General features: G+C 43.7%; 1 protein-coding gene across 4 annotated transcripts in view; it reads left to right on the top strand.

Moving 5' to 3' along the window:
* Depdc5 (DEP domain containing 5) overlaps window positions 1-18,987 on the top strand; it is a 135,404-nt gene that overhangs the window by 52,398 nt on the left and 64,019 nt on the right. For 3 of the 4 annotated variants that reach the window (XM_013014493.1, XM_013014492.1, XM_013014495.1), the window contains exons 21-25: window positions 2,298-2,518; window positions 4,678-4,881; window positions 6,859-6,994; window positions 8,636-8,733; window positions 16,508-16,573. In XM_013014493.1, coding sequence (XP_012869947.1) covers window positions 2,298-2,518; window positions 4,678-4,881; window positions 6,859-6,994; window positions 8,636-8,733; window positions 16,508-16,573 — 725 coding nt within the window. The remainder of the gene's footprint in view (window positions 1-2,297; window positions 2,519-4,677; window positions 4,882-6,858; window positions 6,995-8,635; window positions 8,734-16,507; window positions 16,574-18,987) is intronic. The other variant, XM_013014494.1, reaches the window with a different exon arrangement.

The following is an 18,987-nucleotide window of genomic DNA, read 5'->3' as shown; positions in this document are numbered from 1 at the left end:
CTAATGTCCCAGTTATCATCATGTTGCCAGTGTTGCCTCATCACTTCTACATTTTAAATTTTGGCTGGAGAATTTTCAAGTAGATCATGGGTATCTTTTTTGTTGTTGTTGTTGGTGTGGGGCTTGAACTCTGGGCCTGGGTACTATACTTCAGCTCTTCAGCTCAAGTCTAGTGCTCTACCACTTGAGCCACAGTGTCACTTCCATTTTTCTGATGATTAATTGGAGATAAGAGTCTCATGGACTTTCCTACCCAGGCTGGCTTTGAACTGCAATCCTCAGATCTTAGCCTCCTGGCTAGAATTACAGAACTGAGCCACTGGTGCCTGGCTTTCAGTAAACATTTCTGTTTTTATTTTTTTTCCCCCCAAGATGAGGTTTTTTTTTTTTTTTAAATTTTAATTTTTTGGTCAGTCGTGGGGTCTGAACTCTGGACTGGGCATTGTCCCTCAGCTCTTCACCTCAAGGGTAGTACTCTACCACTGGAGCCACAGCGCCACTTCCAGCTTTTTCTATTTATGTGGTACTGAGGAATTGAACCCAGGGCCTCATGCATGCAAGGCATGTACTCTATCACTGAGCCACCTTCCCAGGCCCAAGATGAGGTTCTATGATATTGTCTAGGCCAGCCTCAAAGTCATGGGTTCAAGGAGTCCTTTTTGTTAGAAAAAAAACAAACACCATCCCCCCCCCCAAAAAAAAACCCCAAAAACAAAAAACTAGGAACATAGGTACATACCATGGTTCCCAGTTTGAATAAGAATTTCTTTTTTTGCCAATCCTGGGGCTTGAACTCTGGGCCTGAGCGCTGTCCTAGACTCTTTTTTTTCAAGGCTAGCGCTCTACCACTTGGGCCATAGTGTCACTTCTAGCTTTTTCTGTCATTAATTGGAGATAAGAGTCTCACAGACTTTACTGCCCAAGCTGGCTTTGAACCATGATCCTCAGTTTTCTGCCTCCTGAGTAGCTAGGATTATAGACATGAGCCACTGGTGACTGATTTTTGAATAAGAATCTAAAAGAGCGTTTGCCTAGTGTGTGCAGGACTCTTGAGTTCAATACTTAGTATGCATGTACACACACACAGAGCAGAAAAAGGAAGGAAAAGAAAACAAATGATCACAGTGCTATTATCACTTAAAACAACATTAAGACTAATGACCTAATGTCTTCTAATAGTGAGTCCACGCTCAGATTTCTCAAGTGTTTCACAAATGTTTTAGCAGTTGGCTTGAGTTGGGATCTAAAGAAGATCTACACATCATATTTGGTTATCTTCTCTTTGTTTCTAATGACAGTCTATTTCACATTTCTTCCTGATTGCTTCCTGTAATGTTTCCTGGATTTTCTATAAACTGGTTGTTATCACTAGAGGATTGATTAAAATTTGTTTCCAATTTGGGGGCAAGTAGACTCCTGTGTACTTTCTCTTGCATCCTATGATGTCTCCTTATCCCATTTTCAGTGAAACGAGATTGAGCTGTAAACTCAGACTGGAGCAATCACTTCTTTATTTCTTTTCTTTTCTTTGGTGCTAGTCCTGAGGCTTGAAATCAGAGCCTGGGTACGTCTATGAGCTTTTATGCTTAAGGTTGACACTCTATCATTGAACCACAGCTCTACCTCTGGCTTTTTTTGGTGGTTAAATGGAGATAAGAGTCTCACAAGGCCTGGCTCTGGTAGCTCACACCTGTAATCCTAGCTACTCATGAGGCTGAGATATGAGGATCTCTGTTCAAAGCCAGCCCAGGAAGGGAAGTCTGTGAGACTCTTATCTCCAATTAACTACCAGAAAACCGGAAGTGGGGCTGTAGCTCAAGTGGTAGAGCACTAGCCTTGAGCTGAAGAGCTGAGGGACAGCGCCCAGGCCCAGAGTTCAAGCCCCATGACCACCACCAACAGCAAAAAGCATTTCTCAGGCTTTGCTGCCCAGGCTGGCTTTAAACCACAGTTCTTAGTTCTCTGCCTCCTGAGTAACTAGGATCATAGACTTGAGCAACCAGCACCTGGGGAGCAATCATTTCTTTACACTATGATCCTAGAACTGTGGTTAGTAGAGAACTAGCTTGTTTTCCCTTTCCCCTCTATTCTTTTCTCCACCCCTTCCTCTCCACCCCCCCTTACATGATATCTTAAGCTGGCCAAGGCCTAGTATCTTGTATTTCTCACTGATATATCATATTGGAGTTTTTGTTACTGGTTTCCTAAGTCACTTGCGCTGGTGGTGGGTTTTGGAGTTTTAGTTCAAGGTAAGACAACATCCCTTATTAAGCGGTAATTTGTCTCCTGCCTGGCAGGTCTGTGCGGGAGCGAGAGAATCATCACCGGAAAAGCATCAGCTCCTGTGACGTCTCATCTAGCCCTTCCCTGCAGAGTCGTGCAATGCCCACAGAGGAAGTGAGGAGTCAGGCTTCTGATGACAGCTCCCTAGGCAAGAGTGCCAACATCTTGATGATTCCACATCCTCACCTGCACCAGTATGAAGTCAGCAGCTCCTTGGGCTACACCAGCACCCGAGGTCAGAGTGCACAGCCAGATCAGGGCAGATTTGGGGACAGTTTACTTGCTATGGTGGGGCATGGGAGTGACAGGAAGTGGTCTGGGTGGGGTATGAGTCCCATTTCTGAGTGATTTTCATGCCTGTGCAATGAATAGTAATCACATTAGATGTTGGGTATATGTAAACCATACCATTTTGTCTCTAACCTTTCACTCTATCACTGTAACTATATATCTTTCCTTATGTTAATGAAGAGTTTTTCTTAGAGCTAGGCACAAAAGGGTGTGCTTATCTCCTCTTCATTTTTATTTGTGCCACACTTAAAACAGTCTGTGTCCTGTGCAGTGGACTCCATATCACTCTTTTTGCACTCATGGATTCAACCAACTGTGGATTGAAGTATTAGAAAAAAACCTATGCCTCTATTGAAAATGTACAAATTGCTTTCCCTGCCATTATTCTCTAAACAATACAGCATGACAGCTGCTCACATTGTGTTAGATATATAAGTCATCTAGAGATGATGTAAAATAGTTTTTTTTTATTATTGTTGTTGTTGTTGGTTACAGGGCTTGAATTAGGGGCCTGGGCGCTGTCCCTGCGCTCTTCAGTTCAAGGCGAGTGCTCTACCTCTTGAGCCATAGTGCCACTTCCAGTTTTCTAGTGGTTTATTGGAGATCAGAGTCTCATGGATGTTTCTGCCCAGGCTGGCTTTGAACCGTGATCCTCAGATCTCAGCTTCCTGAGTAGCTAGGATTACAGACATGAGCCACTAACACCTGGCTCTGTGAAACTTTTTTGTTGTTGTTGTTGGTCATGAGGCTTGAACTCTGGGCCTGGGCTCTGTCCCTTCAGCTCAAGGCTAGCACTCTACCACTTGAGCCACAGCACCATTTCTGGTTTTCTGAGTGGTTTATTGGAGATAAGAGTCAGACTTTTCCTGCCCAGGTTGGCTTTGAACCACGAACCTCGGATCTCAGCCTCCTGAGTAGTTAGTATTATAGGCGTGAGCCACTGGTGCCCAGCTCTTTTTTTATTTTTGTTGTTGTTGCTGTTGGTTGTGGGGCCTGAACTCTGGGCCTGGGTGCTGTTCCTCAGCTCTTCAGCTCAGGGCTAGTGCTCTACCACTTGAGCCACAGCGCCACTTCTGGTTTTTTCTGCTTATGTGGTACTGAGGAATTGAATTCAGGGCCTCATGCATACAAGGCAAGCACTCTACCACCGAGCTATCTTCCCAGCCCTTGCTTGGCTCTTTTGCTTTTTATTTTTAATCTTGCCTGGTCAAAAACTGTAGTCTTTTATAGTTTTGTTTGTTTTACCGGTACTGGGACCTGAATTTGGGATAAGTGCTGTCCCTTACCTTTTTTTCCCTCAAGGCTGCCAATTTACCATTTGAGCCATAGTCACTTCTGTTTCTTTTCTTTCTTTTCTTTTTCTTTCTTTCTCTGTGTGCGTGCGTGTGTGTGTGTGTGTGTGTGTGTGTGTGTGTGTGTGTATGTGGTTAATTGGAGATAAGAGTCTTAGGAGGGCTGGGAAGGTGGCTCAGTGGGTAGGGTACTTGCCTCACATGCATCAGTCCCTGGGTTTGATTCCTCAGCAACACATAAACAGAAAAAGCTGGAAGTGGTGCTGTGGCTCAAGTGGTAGAGTGCTAGCCTTGAGCTGAAGAGCTGAGGGATAGCACCCAGGCCCAGAGTTCAAGCCCCATGACCAGGAAAAAACAAAAAAACAGTCTTAGGGACTTTTCCTCTGGGCTGGCTTTGAACGATGATCCTAAGAAATTAGCCACTTGAGTAGTTAGGATTACAGGTATGATCCACCTGTTTATTTATTTTTTGTTCCTCTCATATAGAGAATGTACTCACTCCATCCCCAAGGCCACAACTTAAGTCCCCTGATGGAGTCATTGGATCTAGTTCAGATACTTGTCTCTCCCCATCAGGTTTGGGTCTGGCTTCATTGGGCCAGGTATTTAGGAATCATAATCCTTCTCTCTGGAATCTTTCAAAAGTAAACATATTTCACTTTTTTTAATGTCTTGACATTTTCACCTATTTCTCACTTGCTTGTATTTATAATATCCAACAATTCTTGTCGGCCTACCAGTCTGCCTGGTTCTGATTTCCTTGTAGCTTTGTGCTTTGTCTTTATGCCTCAACTCCATGCTTACTTGGCAGATGTCCTAGAGAACATGATGGAGCCACCGCAGCGCGACTCCAGTGCACCAGGGAGGTTCCACGTGGGCAGTGCAGAGTCCATGCTTCATGTCCGACCTGGTCTTTACACACCCCAGCGAGCACTGATTAACCCCTTTGCCCCCTCACGAATGCCCATGAAGCTCACATCTAACAGAAGGCGCTGGATGCACACATTTCCTGTGGGTAAGTTGGGAGCTCAGGATAGAGTGCTGGACTAGGAGTTCTTCTCCTTGGTCAGCTGTGGTCAATGGTCAGTGCCTCAACTTCTGTCAACCTTTGTGGCCCCACCAGTAACCATACCTACTTTGCTTATCGGGGAGTGAAGATTCTTGAAGACATAATTTGGGAATAGGCATTGACTAGTTAATTGTGTTAACATTAAGGACTTTTTGTTATTGTTGTTGTTATGGGGCCTGAACTCTGGGTCTGGGCGCTGTCCCTCAGCTCTTCATGTCAAGGCTAGCGCTCTATCACTTCAGCCACAGGGCTTCCAGCTTTTTCTGCTTATGTGGTGCTGAAGAATCAAACCTAGGAACTCATCCATGCAAGGCAAGCACTCTACCATCACCTTTCCAGCCCACAACTTCTTTTTTTTTTCCTTCTTCTTCTGTTTGAAAAGGACCGTGTTTTATCTTAAGACTTAACTGATGCTCATTCCCCTCCATTGTTTTTTTTTTTGAATAGTTATGTTATTGTCTTGGTTATATAATTCTGTTGCTTTGTTTTCTCTCAAAGGTATCTGACAACTGAAGAAAAAGTTATTTTTAATCACAGTTCCTTCAGCCCATCCTTTTTGAACCGTTCTGTCCTTAAGAAGATGGCAGTAAGGTTTCATAAAGCTGTAGCTAAAATTAAACTTCAGTTAATGGGCTCTTGCTGAGCCTGGAAAGAACAGATACATTTAACTGTAAGGACAGGTTTTTTTTTTTTTTTTTTTAAACATTGAGACCATCCTATTGAAGACTTAGAAATGTCTGGTTATTTCATTTTGTACTTACTTTTTGTTTTTACTGTTTAAAAGTTAAATAAATGAGAAACCCAAGCTGGTTCATTTGGCTATAATTGGGTATGGTTCCCAAATCACTCTTGCCCCTTTATCTTTGCTTTAATTATTATTACTCTTTTCTTTCTGGTATCTTTTTCTCTTGGTTGCTCTTCCTTTGAGATCTTCCTGCTTCTGTGCATTTCGTCCTTCCCGCTTCATGTCATCAGTAAGATACAATCTCCAACCACTGTTGACTTGGTTTATCCTATTGCCTGGCTAACCCTCTAAATCCAAAGACGCTTTGCTGAGCAACTCAGCCTTGTGTCTCTTCCTTTCCATTTTCACAGGCTCTTGCCTTTGTCACCTGCTCTCTTGGTCTCCTGCATACCTTTATTTCTTCTACTCAGATGGCCTTTCCTTCAATCCCTCTTAAGTTCAATAATTCAAAAATGTCTCTGTTTCTAGGAAGCTCGTTTTATTGCACATGACTAATTCTGATCTCTTCTACTCTGCAGTTATATATCTCTTGCTTCATAGAGTCATACTTGTTATTTTCTTAAGTATTAACAGAATCATGTGATGTTTCCTTCTCGTGTACTTTGATTTAACCCTTCTATAGTTGTGTTTATCCACAATATCTCTGTCTCTTTTGATATACTTGAGACAGAGGCCCCTAAAATATGCAATATTCTTTTTTTTTCTTCTTTTCTTAGCCTGGTTCTGGGGTTTAAACTCAGGGCCTGTTTACTGTTCCTTAGCTCTTTCATTCCAGGCTAGTAGCCTACCCATTGAGCCATTGTTTTACTTCCAGCTCTTGGTGGCTGATTGAAGATAAGAGTCTTAAGGACTTAAGGCTGGCTTCGAACTGTAATCCTCAGATTTCAGCCACCTGAGTAGCTAAGATTACAGGTGTGAGTCATGGGCTCCTGGTTGCTATAATATTCTTCACAAACTGAATAGAATGATAAACAGTAGGCCTCTGATAGATGGGTCCTGCTTGGAGGAGGAAGTGTCCTTTGTGGCAGCCAGGGAGTCCCCTGTATAATGTTCCTCTGCAGTGTGCTCTTCATTATCTCAGACACCTGTATCCAGCAGCAGGAAACATGGAAGGTTGCTGTCAGTTGCAGCCCTAGCTATGGGTGGGAACAATGCTCAGAGGTTCTTTGTCTGGGTAGGACCATCCGGAGAGGCCATCCAGATTCATCATCAGACCCGGCAGAATATGGCGGAGCTGCAGGGCAGCGGGCAAAGGGACCCAACTCACTCCTCTGCAGAGCTGTTGGAGTTAGCATATCATGAAGCTGCTGGAAGGTGAGGACGTGCACAGGGCTCTGGAGGGTAACTTGAGAACACTCTTTGAAAGCCAAGACAATGTGCAAACAGTCAGCTGACAAAGAAAAGAGAAGATGAGATCTGGGCTTTCCTTTGTCAATAGTGTCAGTCCTGTCCCTGGGCAAAGTACAAGACAAACAACCAGACATTTTTGCCTGTATTATCAATCTAGGCCCTGCTTTTTACGTTTATATGTTGAGGTTACACTTTGTAAACCTCAAGCAAAGATTTCTTCCAAACCTCAAACAAGATGAAAAATGAGAGAACAAAAGAGTTGGAGTCTGGTGTGCTGAGGCATGTGGTTCATACTGCTGCTTTGGGCAGGCTTTCTATTACTATTATCATTTTGGTCATTGAGAAATTACACTGTCGAGTTCAGAATTTCTCAAGGCCTGTGCTTATAGAAACAACTCATTGAGAACCAGAGCTCTGAATGTGTTACAAGGCAGCTAAAAGTTAGTGTAAGAAGAAAGTCATTTAAGCCTTGACAAACATGAGCTCAGGTAATACCCAGACTCTCTGTTCCTCTTTCTTTCTTTCTTTCTTTTTTTTTTTTTTGTTGGTTGTGGGGCCTGAATTCTGGGCCTGGGCGCTGTCCCTCAGCTCTTCAGCTGTAGACTAGTGCTCTACCTCTTGAGCCTCAGCCCCACTTCCAGCTTTTTCTGCTTATATGGTGCTGAGGAATCAAACCCAGGGCTTCATGCATGCAAGGCAAGCACTCTACCACTGAGCCACCTTCCCAGCCCTGACTCTCTGTTCCTGAGTTACTTTAGTACACACTTTGCAAAGAGCAGTCTTTGGTCCCTCTTTCAAATATGCCATATGGACAAGGACACTAAACAGAGCCTGGCCTTATTCCCTATTCTGCCATATTAACTTTGGTATATCTATTCAAGTACCTCACATGCTTTTTTTTTTCCTTTTTGGTTGGTCGTGGGGGCTGAACTCTGGGCCTGGGCGCTGTCCCTCAGCTCATCAGCTCCAGGCTAGCGCTCTACCACTTGCACTACAGCACCACTTCCAGCTTTGTTCTGCTTATGTGGTGCTGAATTGAACCCAGGGGCTCATGCATGGGCGGCAAGCACTCTCCCACTGAGCCAACTTCCCAGCCCCCCCCCTTTTTTTTTTTTTGACTGGTACTTAGGCTTGAACTTAGAGCCTGGGCATTGTCCTTGACTCTTTTGCTCTCTACTGCTTGAGCCACAGCTCCACTTCTGGCTCTTTGGTTGGTTAACTGGAGATAAGAGTCTTATGGTCTTTCCTACCGGGGGTGGCTTTGAACTGCAATCTTTGGATCTCCTGAGAATTTAGGATTATAGGCATGAGCCATCAGCACCCCGCATCCTTTCTTATTAGTAGTAGGAAGGCCATCAGACAAAAGGCAAGTAATCTGACATGACAGTGGGAAAGCAACCAGGGTACCAGGGAGAAGGCTAAAGCTGGCACACAGCGCATCACCACCTGATGTCTTAAGTCATAACTAACCAAGGGTTGCCAGCTTGTGTAGCTAAATATTCAGGCTTGTTTTTCATGAGTCCTTTCCCTCCAGGGTACAGGGTAATCAGGAAAAAGAGGTGATGATGTGCTTTAAGCCTAGTGGCTGGGCTCTGTTCTCTGCAGGCACAGCACTACCCGCCAGCCTGGTGACGGCATGTCTTTCTTGAACTTCAGTGCAACGGAAGAGCTTTCTGTCAGCCTGCTTAGCAACAGTGGTGCAGGTAACTCATCCAAGAGGTAATAGAATTGGGAGGCTCAGGGCAGGCTTACATTTAGAAGTGACACAAGGGCCAGAGAAGCAGGGCCATGTCTATTTTGGGATCATTTGAGCCTCAATTTTGGGTGACCTATTTTGAAGCAGTGCTGTATAATGCATGGAATTATAAATGGGCTGCACATTTCATTTTTAGCTGAGAACATGTTGGTCAGGCCACATTTACCATTCTTCTGCGGGGGAGTCATGATTGAGGGCTGTGGGTGTTGAGGGTAATATGGACCAAGCAGGAGTGGTCTCTGTCTTAGAGGAATTTTTAGATGTTGGGGGTGAGGGAAGAAGCCCATTCTCATTAAATCAGGAGAGGCCCAAAGGGGCATGGTTTCAGTTATTCAGAAAGGAGAAGGTAACATGGTGGCTTAGAGAGGTGCATCTCAGCCTCAAAGGGTACAGTTTGCTTTGGGAGAATGGGAGGAAAAGATTTCAAGTACAAATCATGGGTGGTGGAGTATGAACTTGGTGTTTACTCTTTGCTGAAACACTTTTATATCTATTATCTATTTATATCTCTTAGATGAGACATCTGATCATCCCTGTAGGGAAATCTAAATGCATGATATATTTTATACCCAGGCAACTTAATGCCCACAGATGGAAAGATGATACTAATCTAATCTCTTTCACCGGTAGCCAAGTATCCTGACTGAGACTGCTACCCTCAAGAGTGCCATTAGTGGTATAGGGGAATATAGGTTTGTACAGATCGAAGCAAGTACTCCTTTTAGAGTAGTGTCCTTTTAGTAGTGTCTGTTATTAAGATAAATATATGTGTGTGTGTGTGTGTGTGTGTGTGTGTGTGTGTGTGTGTGTATAAAATTTTTTTTTTGCCAACCCTGGGGCTTGAACTCAGGGCCTGGGCACTGTCTCTGAGCTTCTTGTACTCAAGGCTAGCACTCTACCACTTGAGCCACAATGCCACTTCTGGCTCTTTCTGTGTATGTGGTACTGAGGAATCAAACCCCGAGCTTACTAAGCCATATTCCCAGCCCCAAGATAAATAATTTTTTGTAAGGTTCCCCCCCCCAGTGGAATTTTATTCCCAATTGCCCCTCCCCAACTTGTACTCAGGATAAGTGCCTTTCTTTAAGATACACTTAGTTCCCAGAGGACACTAATTATTTGGGCAATGGACAAGTCAGAGACAGAGGGGAGGGGGGACTTTCCCCACCCTCTGCTTTTTTTTTTCCCCCTCTATATCAAATGTTGCAGCTTTATGAAGAAGCTTAAAGCAAAGAAAGTAGTGCCTGTATGCTTTTTTTTTTTGGATCCGGTCGTGGGGCCTGAACTCTGGGCCTGGGCGCTGTCCCTCAGCTCTTCAGCTCAAGGCTAGCACTCTACCACTTGAGCCACAACGCCACTTCCGGCTTTTTTCTTTTTTCTTATGTGGTGCTGAGGAATCGAACCCAGGGCCGCATACATGCAAGGCAAGCGCTCTACCACTGAGCCACCTTCCCAGCCCTGCCTGTATGCTTTTAATCAAGCAATCCACCCACAACGGCAGTGTTTATTCTCTCCCTGGCTGCTCTTTCCCATGCCTCATTCTCCCTGAGCTCTCCTGCCCCACGCACTCAGGGTGCCTCAAATGCTACCTGTCCAGACTCTAAAGTATCTTCCAAATGTCACAAAGGCAACATTTCGACTGCTCTGCTCAACCAAAGGACCCTTTTGTTAGGAAACCTAAAGTTTGAACTTGAACTTTTGGGGATTAGACTTGCTCTGTGAGGGTTGCTTTTGGGCTTCCTGGTCTACACCTTAAGCTAGTTTCACTGGTGACCTAGCAGGGAGAGGGAATTAATGACAGATTTGGATGGTTAGCAGCATGAGATCTACCAAAGATGGTCAGTAGACCAGATGCGTTACCGGATGTGTCTTTTGGAATTTTATGATTTCCTGTGTGGAAGAGTGAGCTTTCAGAGAGGGCTTGTTTGGGGATAGTTAGGGCAGAGCATCAAATGACACCATCATATCCTCTTGGCTATGGTTTCCTGGCATACACACACGTTGAGAAAGCATTTACTGTAACCAGGGTCTGTAACTCCACCTTCTGCCTCTTGAACTCCTGAGCTTTAAGTCTGCTTACTTAATGAACCTCTCTGCTTGGGTGCCTCATCCTTAGTGTGCTGTCTACTAACCTTATGTCTCATCATTCTCCAACCTTTCTTTTCCCTTCATCCTCCCTCAGTTTGCTATTTTATCTTCGTTGCTTCTTCAGCTCTTTTCTCACAGCTTTTGTTCAGGCCTCACTTGTTTCTGGCAAAGACTGATCATCAATTGATTAATTGAACGATTGATTGAGACAGCATATCACAATGGTGCTGTGGCTAGCTTAAACTCTATGCAGCCCAGGCCAGCCTCCAACTTCAGTCCTTCCTGCCTCCACTTTCAAATGCTGAGCTTACAGATGCATGTTACCAAGTTCTGTTTTCTGCCAGGATTATTGCTGTTACCTGCTAAATGATGACTCTGTTCTCATCTCCTCTGATTCATCTTCTGTCACTGAGGAGTAATTTCCAAATGTGACTTTGACCAATTCTCTTTCCCACATATTAAACCCTCCAGAGACTCTTCTTGGCTTGTCATGTCAGCCATCACATGGCTCCTGCCTCCCTTTGTATCTTCACTTGCCTCCACTTCAACATGGCATTACATGTAGGTAAAGGGCTGCCTGTAGAATCTTAGGATGTGAGGCCTGCCTCCACTTCTAATGAGCAGTGAGGCCCTTCGGCCAGTAACCTAATCCCTGTGTGTATCAAGTTCTTCTCTGAGGGGAGGGTACTTGGGAATATTAGATGTGACAACCCATATAAAAGCTTAAGACAGTGCTGGACATACATGGAGAGTGCTCATCAACTAGGAGTTACTGTCATTAATATATATGAGCATAGTTCTTATTCCAGCTATTGCTTATGGCTTCTGAAAAGAACTATGTCCCCATATTCCTTTCATAGTCTAATCCCTCTGTTTAGGATATACTCAGTTCCCTTTTATTTGTGGCACTGAGGATTGAACTCAAAGCCTCCTGCTTCCTCTGCCCTCAGCATTTTTATTTTGGGGACAGTTCTGGGGCTTGAACTCAGGGCTTCGGTCCTGTCGCTGAGCTTGTGCACTCAAGGATAGCATGTTACCATTAGAGCAATAGCTCTACTTCCAGCTTTTTGGTGTTTAATTGGTGATAACAGTCTCATGGAGGACTGGGAAGGTGGCTCAGTGGTAGCGTGCTTGCCTTCCATGCATGAGGCCCTGGGTTCAGTTCCCCAGTACCACATAAGCAGAAAATGCTACAAGTGGCTCTGTGGCTCAAGTGGTAGAGCACTAGCCTTGAGCTGAAGAGCTGAGGGACAGTGCCCAGGCCCAGAGTTCAGGCAAAAAAAAAAAAATTCTCATGGACTTTGCTGCCCAGGGAGGGTAGCTTTGAGCTATGATCCTCAGATCTGAGCCTCCTGAGGAGCTATGATTACAGGTGTGAGCCACTAGTGCTTGCTTGGCTTATAAATTTTTACTTTAAGACAGCTATCAGCCGTGTGCTGGTGGCTTACGCCTGTAATCCTAGCTTCTCAGGAGGCTCAGATCTGAGGATCACAGTTCAAAGCCAGCCCGGGCAGAAAAGTCCGTGAGACTCTTATCTCCAATAAACCACTAGAAAACTAGAAGTGGTGCTGTAGCTCAAGTGGTAGAGCGCTCGCCTTGAGCTGAAGAGCGCAGGGACAGTACCCAGGCCCAGAGTTCAAGCCCCACAACTGACAAAAAAAAAGACTATCACTTGAGAAGCATTTAATGACCCATGAAATTATTGTTTAATTGGAATTTGAATGCTTTGTATTTATTTCTATGTTTTTGGTGCTGTTACTAGAGCTTAAACTATGGGCCTTTGAGCTCTTGTCTGTATTTTTCACTCAAGGCTGGTGCTCTTGTTACATAAGCCCTCAGTCCCAGCTTTTTTCTGGTTAATTGGAGGTAAAAGTCTTACATGTTTGTTTGGGCTGGTTTCAAACTGATCCTTAAATCTCAGCCTCCTGAGTGGGAACCATTGATTCTTGAGTGTTTAACTATGTCTATATATGTTCTAGAATGTTTAGCTTCTTAAAAGTTGTGAGTTCCTTGGATTATTTTTCTAGTGAGGGTAGTAAAATGGGGTCTTATCCTTGTCCAGTCTCCTTATAACCTACAGCATGTGTTTTCAAAGAGATCAAGGATCGTCAAGAAGTGGCCATAGCCACATGGAAATTGAGCGCCCCAGTTTGATCCTAGGCTACCTGATCAGTTATGCTGATGAACCACAGAAGCCATCCTATTTGTTTTTTTATTACCAATGACCAGTTAATGTCAGATCTTGCTTAAGATATATTCAGAATCTTACTTTCACCTGGTTCAGACTCAGTGCTCAGACCTGTAATCCTGGCCTTTGGAGTTGAGCTTTCAGACATTACTGAGCCTTATGTTTTTCATCTGCATAATAGACACAAACATCTACAGAATTATTATCAGGATTATAGATTGGGTTTGTTTAGGATGAAATTGCTATATAACCTCCCTGTTTTGGGATATTATGAGTCTAAATACACAAGTAATGAACATTTTACTCAAACAGAAAATGCACAGGAAACCTCACCTTCGACCCTGCCTTCACCTCCCATGGCTTGGACAGTTTGTACACCACAGGTACTGGACTGTGATTCAGACTCTCCTGCATTTGGGCCTGACTCATGTATGAGTCATGATTCACAGGAGTAGTGTCTGTGGTTCTCCTTCTTGGCTTTGTGGAATTTCATTTTCAGCACTGTGGGTGGGGGCTTCAAGTTGGACTCTTCAATTATTTTTCACTGTGCTGCCCAGCAGTTGGTGGGTTTAGGCAGATGGTTTTATGCTCCTTCCCCTTCCCTTTTTTCCTTCCTTCCTTTTCCTTTTTTTTTTTTCTTTGTTTGTTTGTTGGTCATGGGACCTGAACTCTGGGCCTGGCTGCTGTCCCTGAGCTCTTCAGCTCAAGGCTAGCACTCTACCACTTGAGCTACAGTGCCACTTCTGGCTTTTTCTGCTTATGTGGTACTGAGGAATCGAACCCAGGACCTCATGCATGCAAGGCAGGCACTTTACCACTGAGCCACCTTCCCAGCCCACTTAATTTCTTTCTTTTTCTTCCTTACTTTTTCCTTCCTTCCTTCCTTTTATTGTGGTACTGAGAACTGAACCCAGGTCTCTTGAGCTACATCCCCAGACATATCTTTTTTGTTTTCCTTTACTGCTGGGGATTGAATCTAGGGCCTTGTACATGTTAATAAGCACACATCTACCACCAAGCCACATCCCCAGGTTACTATCCTTTCTGTCTTTAACTGAATACCAGTTTAGGTGACTTGTTCATGTCAATCTCTTCATTAGAAGCAGATAATTTTGAAAAAGAAAACAAAGTATTGCCATATTTTCTTTCTCTTTGATGATAAGACTCTGATTCTGCATTTTGGTGTTTTGTATTGAATATTTATTTGGTGCATGAAACAGATTTGTCAGGGGTGTTAAAGTTAAAAGTAAATCAAAGCCAGGTACCAGTGGTTGAAGCCAGTTAAGTTATGCTAGATATTTTGGAGGCTGAAATCTAGAAAATTGTCTTTTGGGGCCAAGAGACTATTTCCAAAATAACCAGCAAAACCTGGGCTGGCAGTAGTGCCAGCTTAGCAAAAAGGCACTGAGTTCAGTCTGTGGTACTGGCAAATAAAGGGAAGAAAAAGTAAATCTGAGTTTACTGAGGATAGAGGAAAAGTCCTTTCATTCATTCATCCAAAGGGGATTCAGTTTTCTATGAGTAAGTGCCATCTCTGTAGCCCAGAGAGGAGAAACAACTTTCTACAGCACTCGCTTCTGGATCTAAGTTTGAGTGTCAACCTGAAGACCCCACACCAAGTCCCTATTTTTGGTCTTGATGATTATAATCAGAGAACACATTCAGACTGCTCAACTCTGGACAGATGTTGACGGGAAGAACTGAGATGACATCTCAGCTGGCTCCTCATGTTGTATGTTTGGCTTGGACCTCTAAGAATGAGGATTCATTTCTAGATGTTGAGTTTGAGCAAAGTTATGGATCATCTCTCACTTTCACCTCTTGGTTATTGGGGTTCTTCATATTCTAATGGAATAAAGTTTCAAAAGCAGAGCCATTACAGAAGCAGACCAAAAGTCTGCATGGAAGCAGTGTGTAAGTGGCTTCCTAGAAGCCATTTCAGTGTTTCTTTAACTTGCTCTTTCCTTAAAATAAGATGTGTGTATGTATCTATTAGAGACAGCACTGAGGAGTCACAGTTGCCCTAGTTGGTAATATGTAGTACTTGTGTGTGTGTGTGCGTGTGCGTGTGCGTGTGCGTGCACGTGCGTGTAAATGCCAGTCTGAGGCTTGAACTCAGGCCTGGGCATTGTCTCTGAGCTAGTGCTAGCACTCTCTACCACTTGAGCTACAGCTTCCCTTCTGGCTTTTTGAAGATTAATTGGATATAAGAATCTCACATACTTTCCTACCTGGGCTGGCTTTGAACTTGGATCCTCAGATCTCAGCCTTCTGAGTAGTTAGGATTACATGCATGAGCCGTTAGCGCTTGGCCAAGCATCTTTTTATGTGCTCATTAGAATTCTATATGCTGTTTGGAGAGCCTACACCAATCTGCCCATTTACTTTTTGGGTTGTTCATTTTCTTCCTCTTGAGTTTTAAGACTTTTGTTCATATTCTGGATATGAGTCTTGTAAGATAATATAATTTTCAAATACTTTCTCATAGGTTGTAGCTTGTTTTCCCCCCCCACCAAAGATTTCACAAGGAATTTATGAATATTAGTTCTTATATTTAGAGGAAAAAGCACAAGTTCTCATAAATCCTTTCCCCCCACCCTCTTCAGCTTTCTTTTCATAGATAGCCAAGGTTTGCTGAGGGTATTTTTACTGTATCATTTAACTTTGTAGTTAATGTGTCAGTTTTATACTGTTCTTTGTTTGTTTGGTTGGTTTTTTTTTTGCCTGTTCTGGGGCTTGAACTCTGGGCCTGATTGCTGTTCTTGAGCCTCTTTGTGCCCAAGGCTAGAACCCTACCACTTGAGCCACAGCGCCACTTTTGGTTCTTGAGTGGTTTATTGGAGGTAAGAATCTCATGGGGGAAGTGGTGCTGTGGCTCAAGTGGTAGAGCACTTGCCTTGAGCTGAAGAGCTTAGGGACAGTGCCAGGCTGAGTTCAAGCCCCACGACTGACCAAAAAAAAAACTCGCACGGAACTTTTCTGCATGGGCTGGCTTGGAACCTTGATCTTCAGATCATTCATCTGTTTAAAGTAGCCAGTTTTGGTGTCTAAGATCACATTCTAGAAAGCCATGATTGGGAGAAGTAGAATTCCAGAAAATGAGAGCAAATGATGAGCATACTACATTTAAATAGGTCAGTTTCTATTTACTAACGATTGCTCTAATTAGCTGAAAAGACTTTAGAGTGCATCCATTTTCTTAAAATAAGTAGTGGAATGTTGTGTTGAAGGTCTCATTGAGCAGAGTAGTGTTGATACCCTCAGAGTTGAAATCTGGCTCAGTCTCCAATTTGAGATTACTCAATGTTTTCTTCCATTCACTTACTTTCATTTGAAATACTCATCTCAGAATTGGTACTTGGTTCCTTTTTTTATTAGCCAGAACTTCTAGAATTCTTTTGCAGAGAAAACTTCATTTAAACAAGCTGTTTTTGTCTTTCCATAGATATGAATCCTAGGACCCAGAATAAGGACTCTCTAGAGGACAATGTTTCTACCTCTCCAGACCCAAGTAAGAATGGGGACTGACTAGTAGGAGGAGGGTGCTAGGGAATGTAGGGTGGCAGGGGCATGAGGAAGCCATGGAGAAAGAGAATAGTCTAGAGGTCCACAGGGCTTTAGGGTACCGGAAGGGAAGAGGTATGTCATGAGAGAAGACCTCTGCTGCAAAGGCCAGGTATGCTGTCCCAGAATGCATTTCAGGGGCTCACAGACAGGGCAATGGGTTTCCCGCAAAACCTTCATGACAGCTGACATTAGTCCTTAAATACCTAATTATGAAAGAAATAATCAGTTGTTAGTGGAATCCTTCACATACTTTCTTTTGATTATCCTAGTCTATTTAAAAAGCTATGCAATCAAAGAGCATCTTAATATCTATAAAAACAGAAAAAAAATACTTACCTCTTCATAAACTTTATTTCACTTGGTTATGGACAATATATCCCAAGTGTTTTCTTATTTGCGGGCGGTTGGGGGTGGGGAGCAGGATCAGGTTTAACTTCAGGGCTGCCTTGTGCTCACTAGGCAGGGACTATTACTTTTTTTTTTTTTTGGTCGGGGCTTGAACTCTGGGCCTGGAGACTGTCCCTGAGCTCTTCAGCTCAAGGCGAGCGCTCTACCATTTGAGTCACCGTGCCACTTCTGGTTTTCTGGTACTTAATTGGAAATAAGAGTCTCACAGACTTTCCTGCCCTGACTGGCTTTGAACCGCGATCCTCAGATCTCAGCTTCTTGAGTAGCTAGGATTACAGGCATGAGCACCAGTGCCAGGCAGGAGCTATTACATTTGAGCCGCACCTCCACCCGCCTTTTGCTTTTTAGTTATTTTTTTTCAGGTAGGATCTCCTGTGTTTTCCCCTTGACTAGCTTGGACTGTGGTCCTCCTACTTACAGCTTTCACATAACTGGGATGGCAAGTGTGAGCCACCATGCTCAGCTTCTTTGTTGCGATGGGGGTTTCAACAACTTTTTGCCCGGACTGGCTTCAAACTGCAATCCCTTTATCTCTGCCTCTCTAATATCTGGAATTACAGCCATGAGCCACTGTACCAGGTTCCCATCACTGAGTCTTTTTGTTTTCACTTAGGATTAACTTAATCATTATATCATTTCTTCAGGTCCCTGATATTTTGTTATGTTATTACATTTTTTTGGGGGGGGGTCCAGTCGTGGGGCCTGAACTCTGGGCCTGGGTGCTGTCCCTCAGCTCTTCAGCTCAAGGCTAGTGCTCTACCACTTGAGCCATAGTGCCACTTCCGGCTTTTTTTTTTTTTGCTTATGTGGTGCTGAGGAATCGAACCCAGGGCCTCATGCATGCAAGGCAAGCGCTCTACCACTGAGCCACCTTCCCAGCCCTGTTATTACATTTTTTAATAACATGAATAATCATTATTTTTTCTTTAAGTAGTAGTACTGGGGTTTGAACTTGGGGCCTTGCACTTGTTAGGCAGGCGCCTACCACTTGAGCCATCTCTCATCCCTTTTTGTTTTGTTTTTCAAATAGTGTCTTTTTTTTCCTCTATCTAACTTGTTCTCCCATTTATACTTTCTTTTTTTTTTAAACTTTTTTATTATTTTTAAAATTTTTTTATTATTTAAAAAAAATTTTTGGGGGGGTCCGGTCGTAGGGCTTGAACTCTGTGCTGTCCCTCAGCTCTTCACCTCAAGGCTAGCGCTCTACCACTTGAGCCACAGCGCCACTTCCAGCTTTTTTTTTTTTCCTGCTTATATGGTGCTGAGGAATCGAACCTAGGGCCTCATGCATGCAAGGCAAGCACTCTACCATGAGCCACCTTCCCAGCCCCCCATTTATACTTTCTTTTTTTTTTTTTGGTCCGGTTGTGGGGCCTGAACTCTGGGCCTGGGCGCTGTCCCTCAGTTCTTCAGCTCAAGGCTAGCGCTCTACCACTCGAGCCACAGCGCCACTTCAGGCTTTTTTCTTTTTGCTTATGTGGTGCTGCCTCAGGCATGCAAGTCAAGTGCTCTACCACTGAGCCACCTTCTCAGCCCCCCCACTTATACTTTCTATGTGACTATGTGGTAGGCATACATCATTGCATCCATATTTTTTTTTAATTGTGAAAATACTGTTCAGAGGGGTTACAATTACATGGGCAAGATAATGAGTGCATTTCTTATCAAGCATTGTAGCCTCCTCCTTTGTTTCCCCTTTCTATCTGCATCCATATTTTTATTGTTTGAGATGAACTTTCTGCATGGGGGGTTGGTCTTGAATTATGATTTTCCCAATCAAGCTTCCTGAGTAGCTAGGATAATAGATGTGAACCACTATACCCAACTTGAAGATTTTTTTTTTTTTTTGTCGGTTGTGGGGCTTGAACTCTGGGCCTGGGCGCTGTCCCTCAGCTCTTCAGCTCAAGGCAAGCGCTCTACCACTTAAGCTACAGCGCCACTTCCGGTTTT

The sequence above is a fragment of the Dipodomys ordii genome, unplaced genomic scaffold (assembly GCF_000151885.1).
Source record: "Dipodomys ordii isolate 6190 unplaced genomic scaffold, Dord_2.0 Scaffold23, whole genome shotgun sequence".
Lineage (NCBI taxonomy): Eukaryota > Metazoa > Chordata > Mammalia > Rodentia > Heteromyidae > Dipodomys > Dipodomys ordii.
The sequence above is the reverse complement of the archived record's forward strand: the minus strand, read 5'-3'. Positions and strand labels throughout refer to the sequence as shown.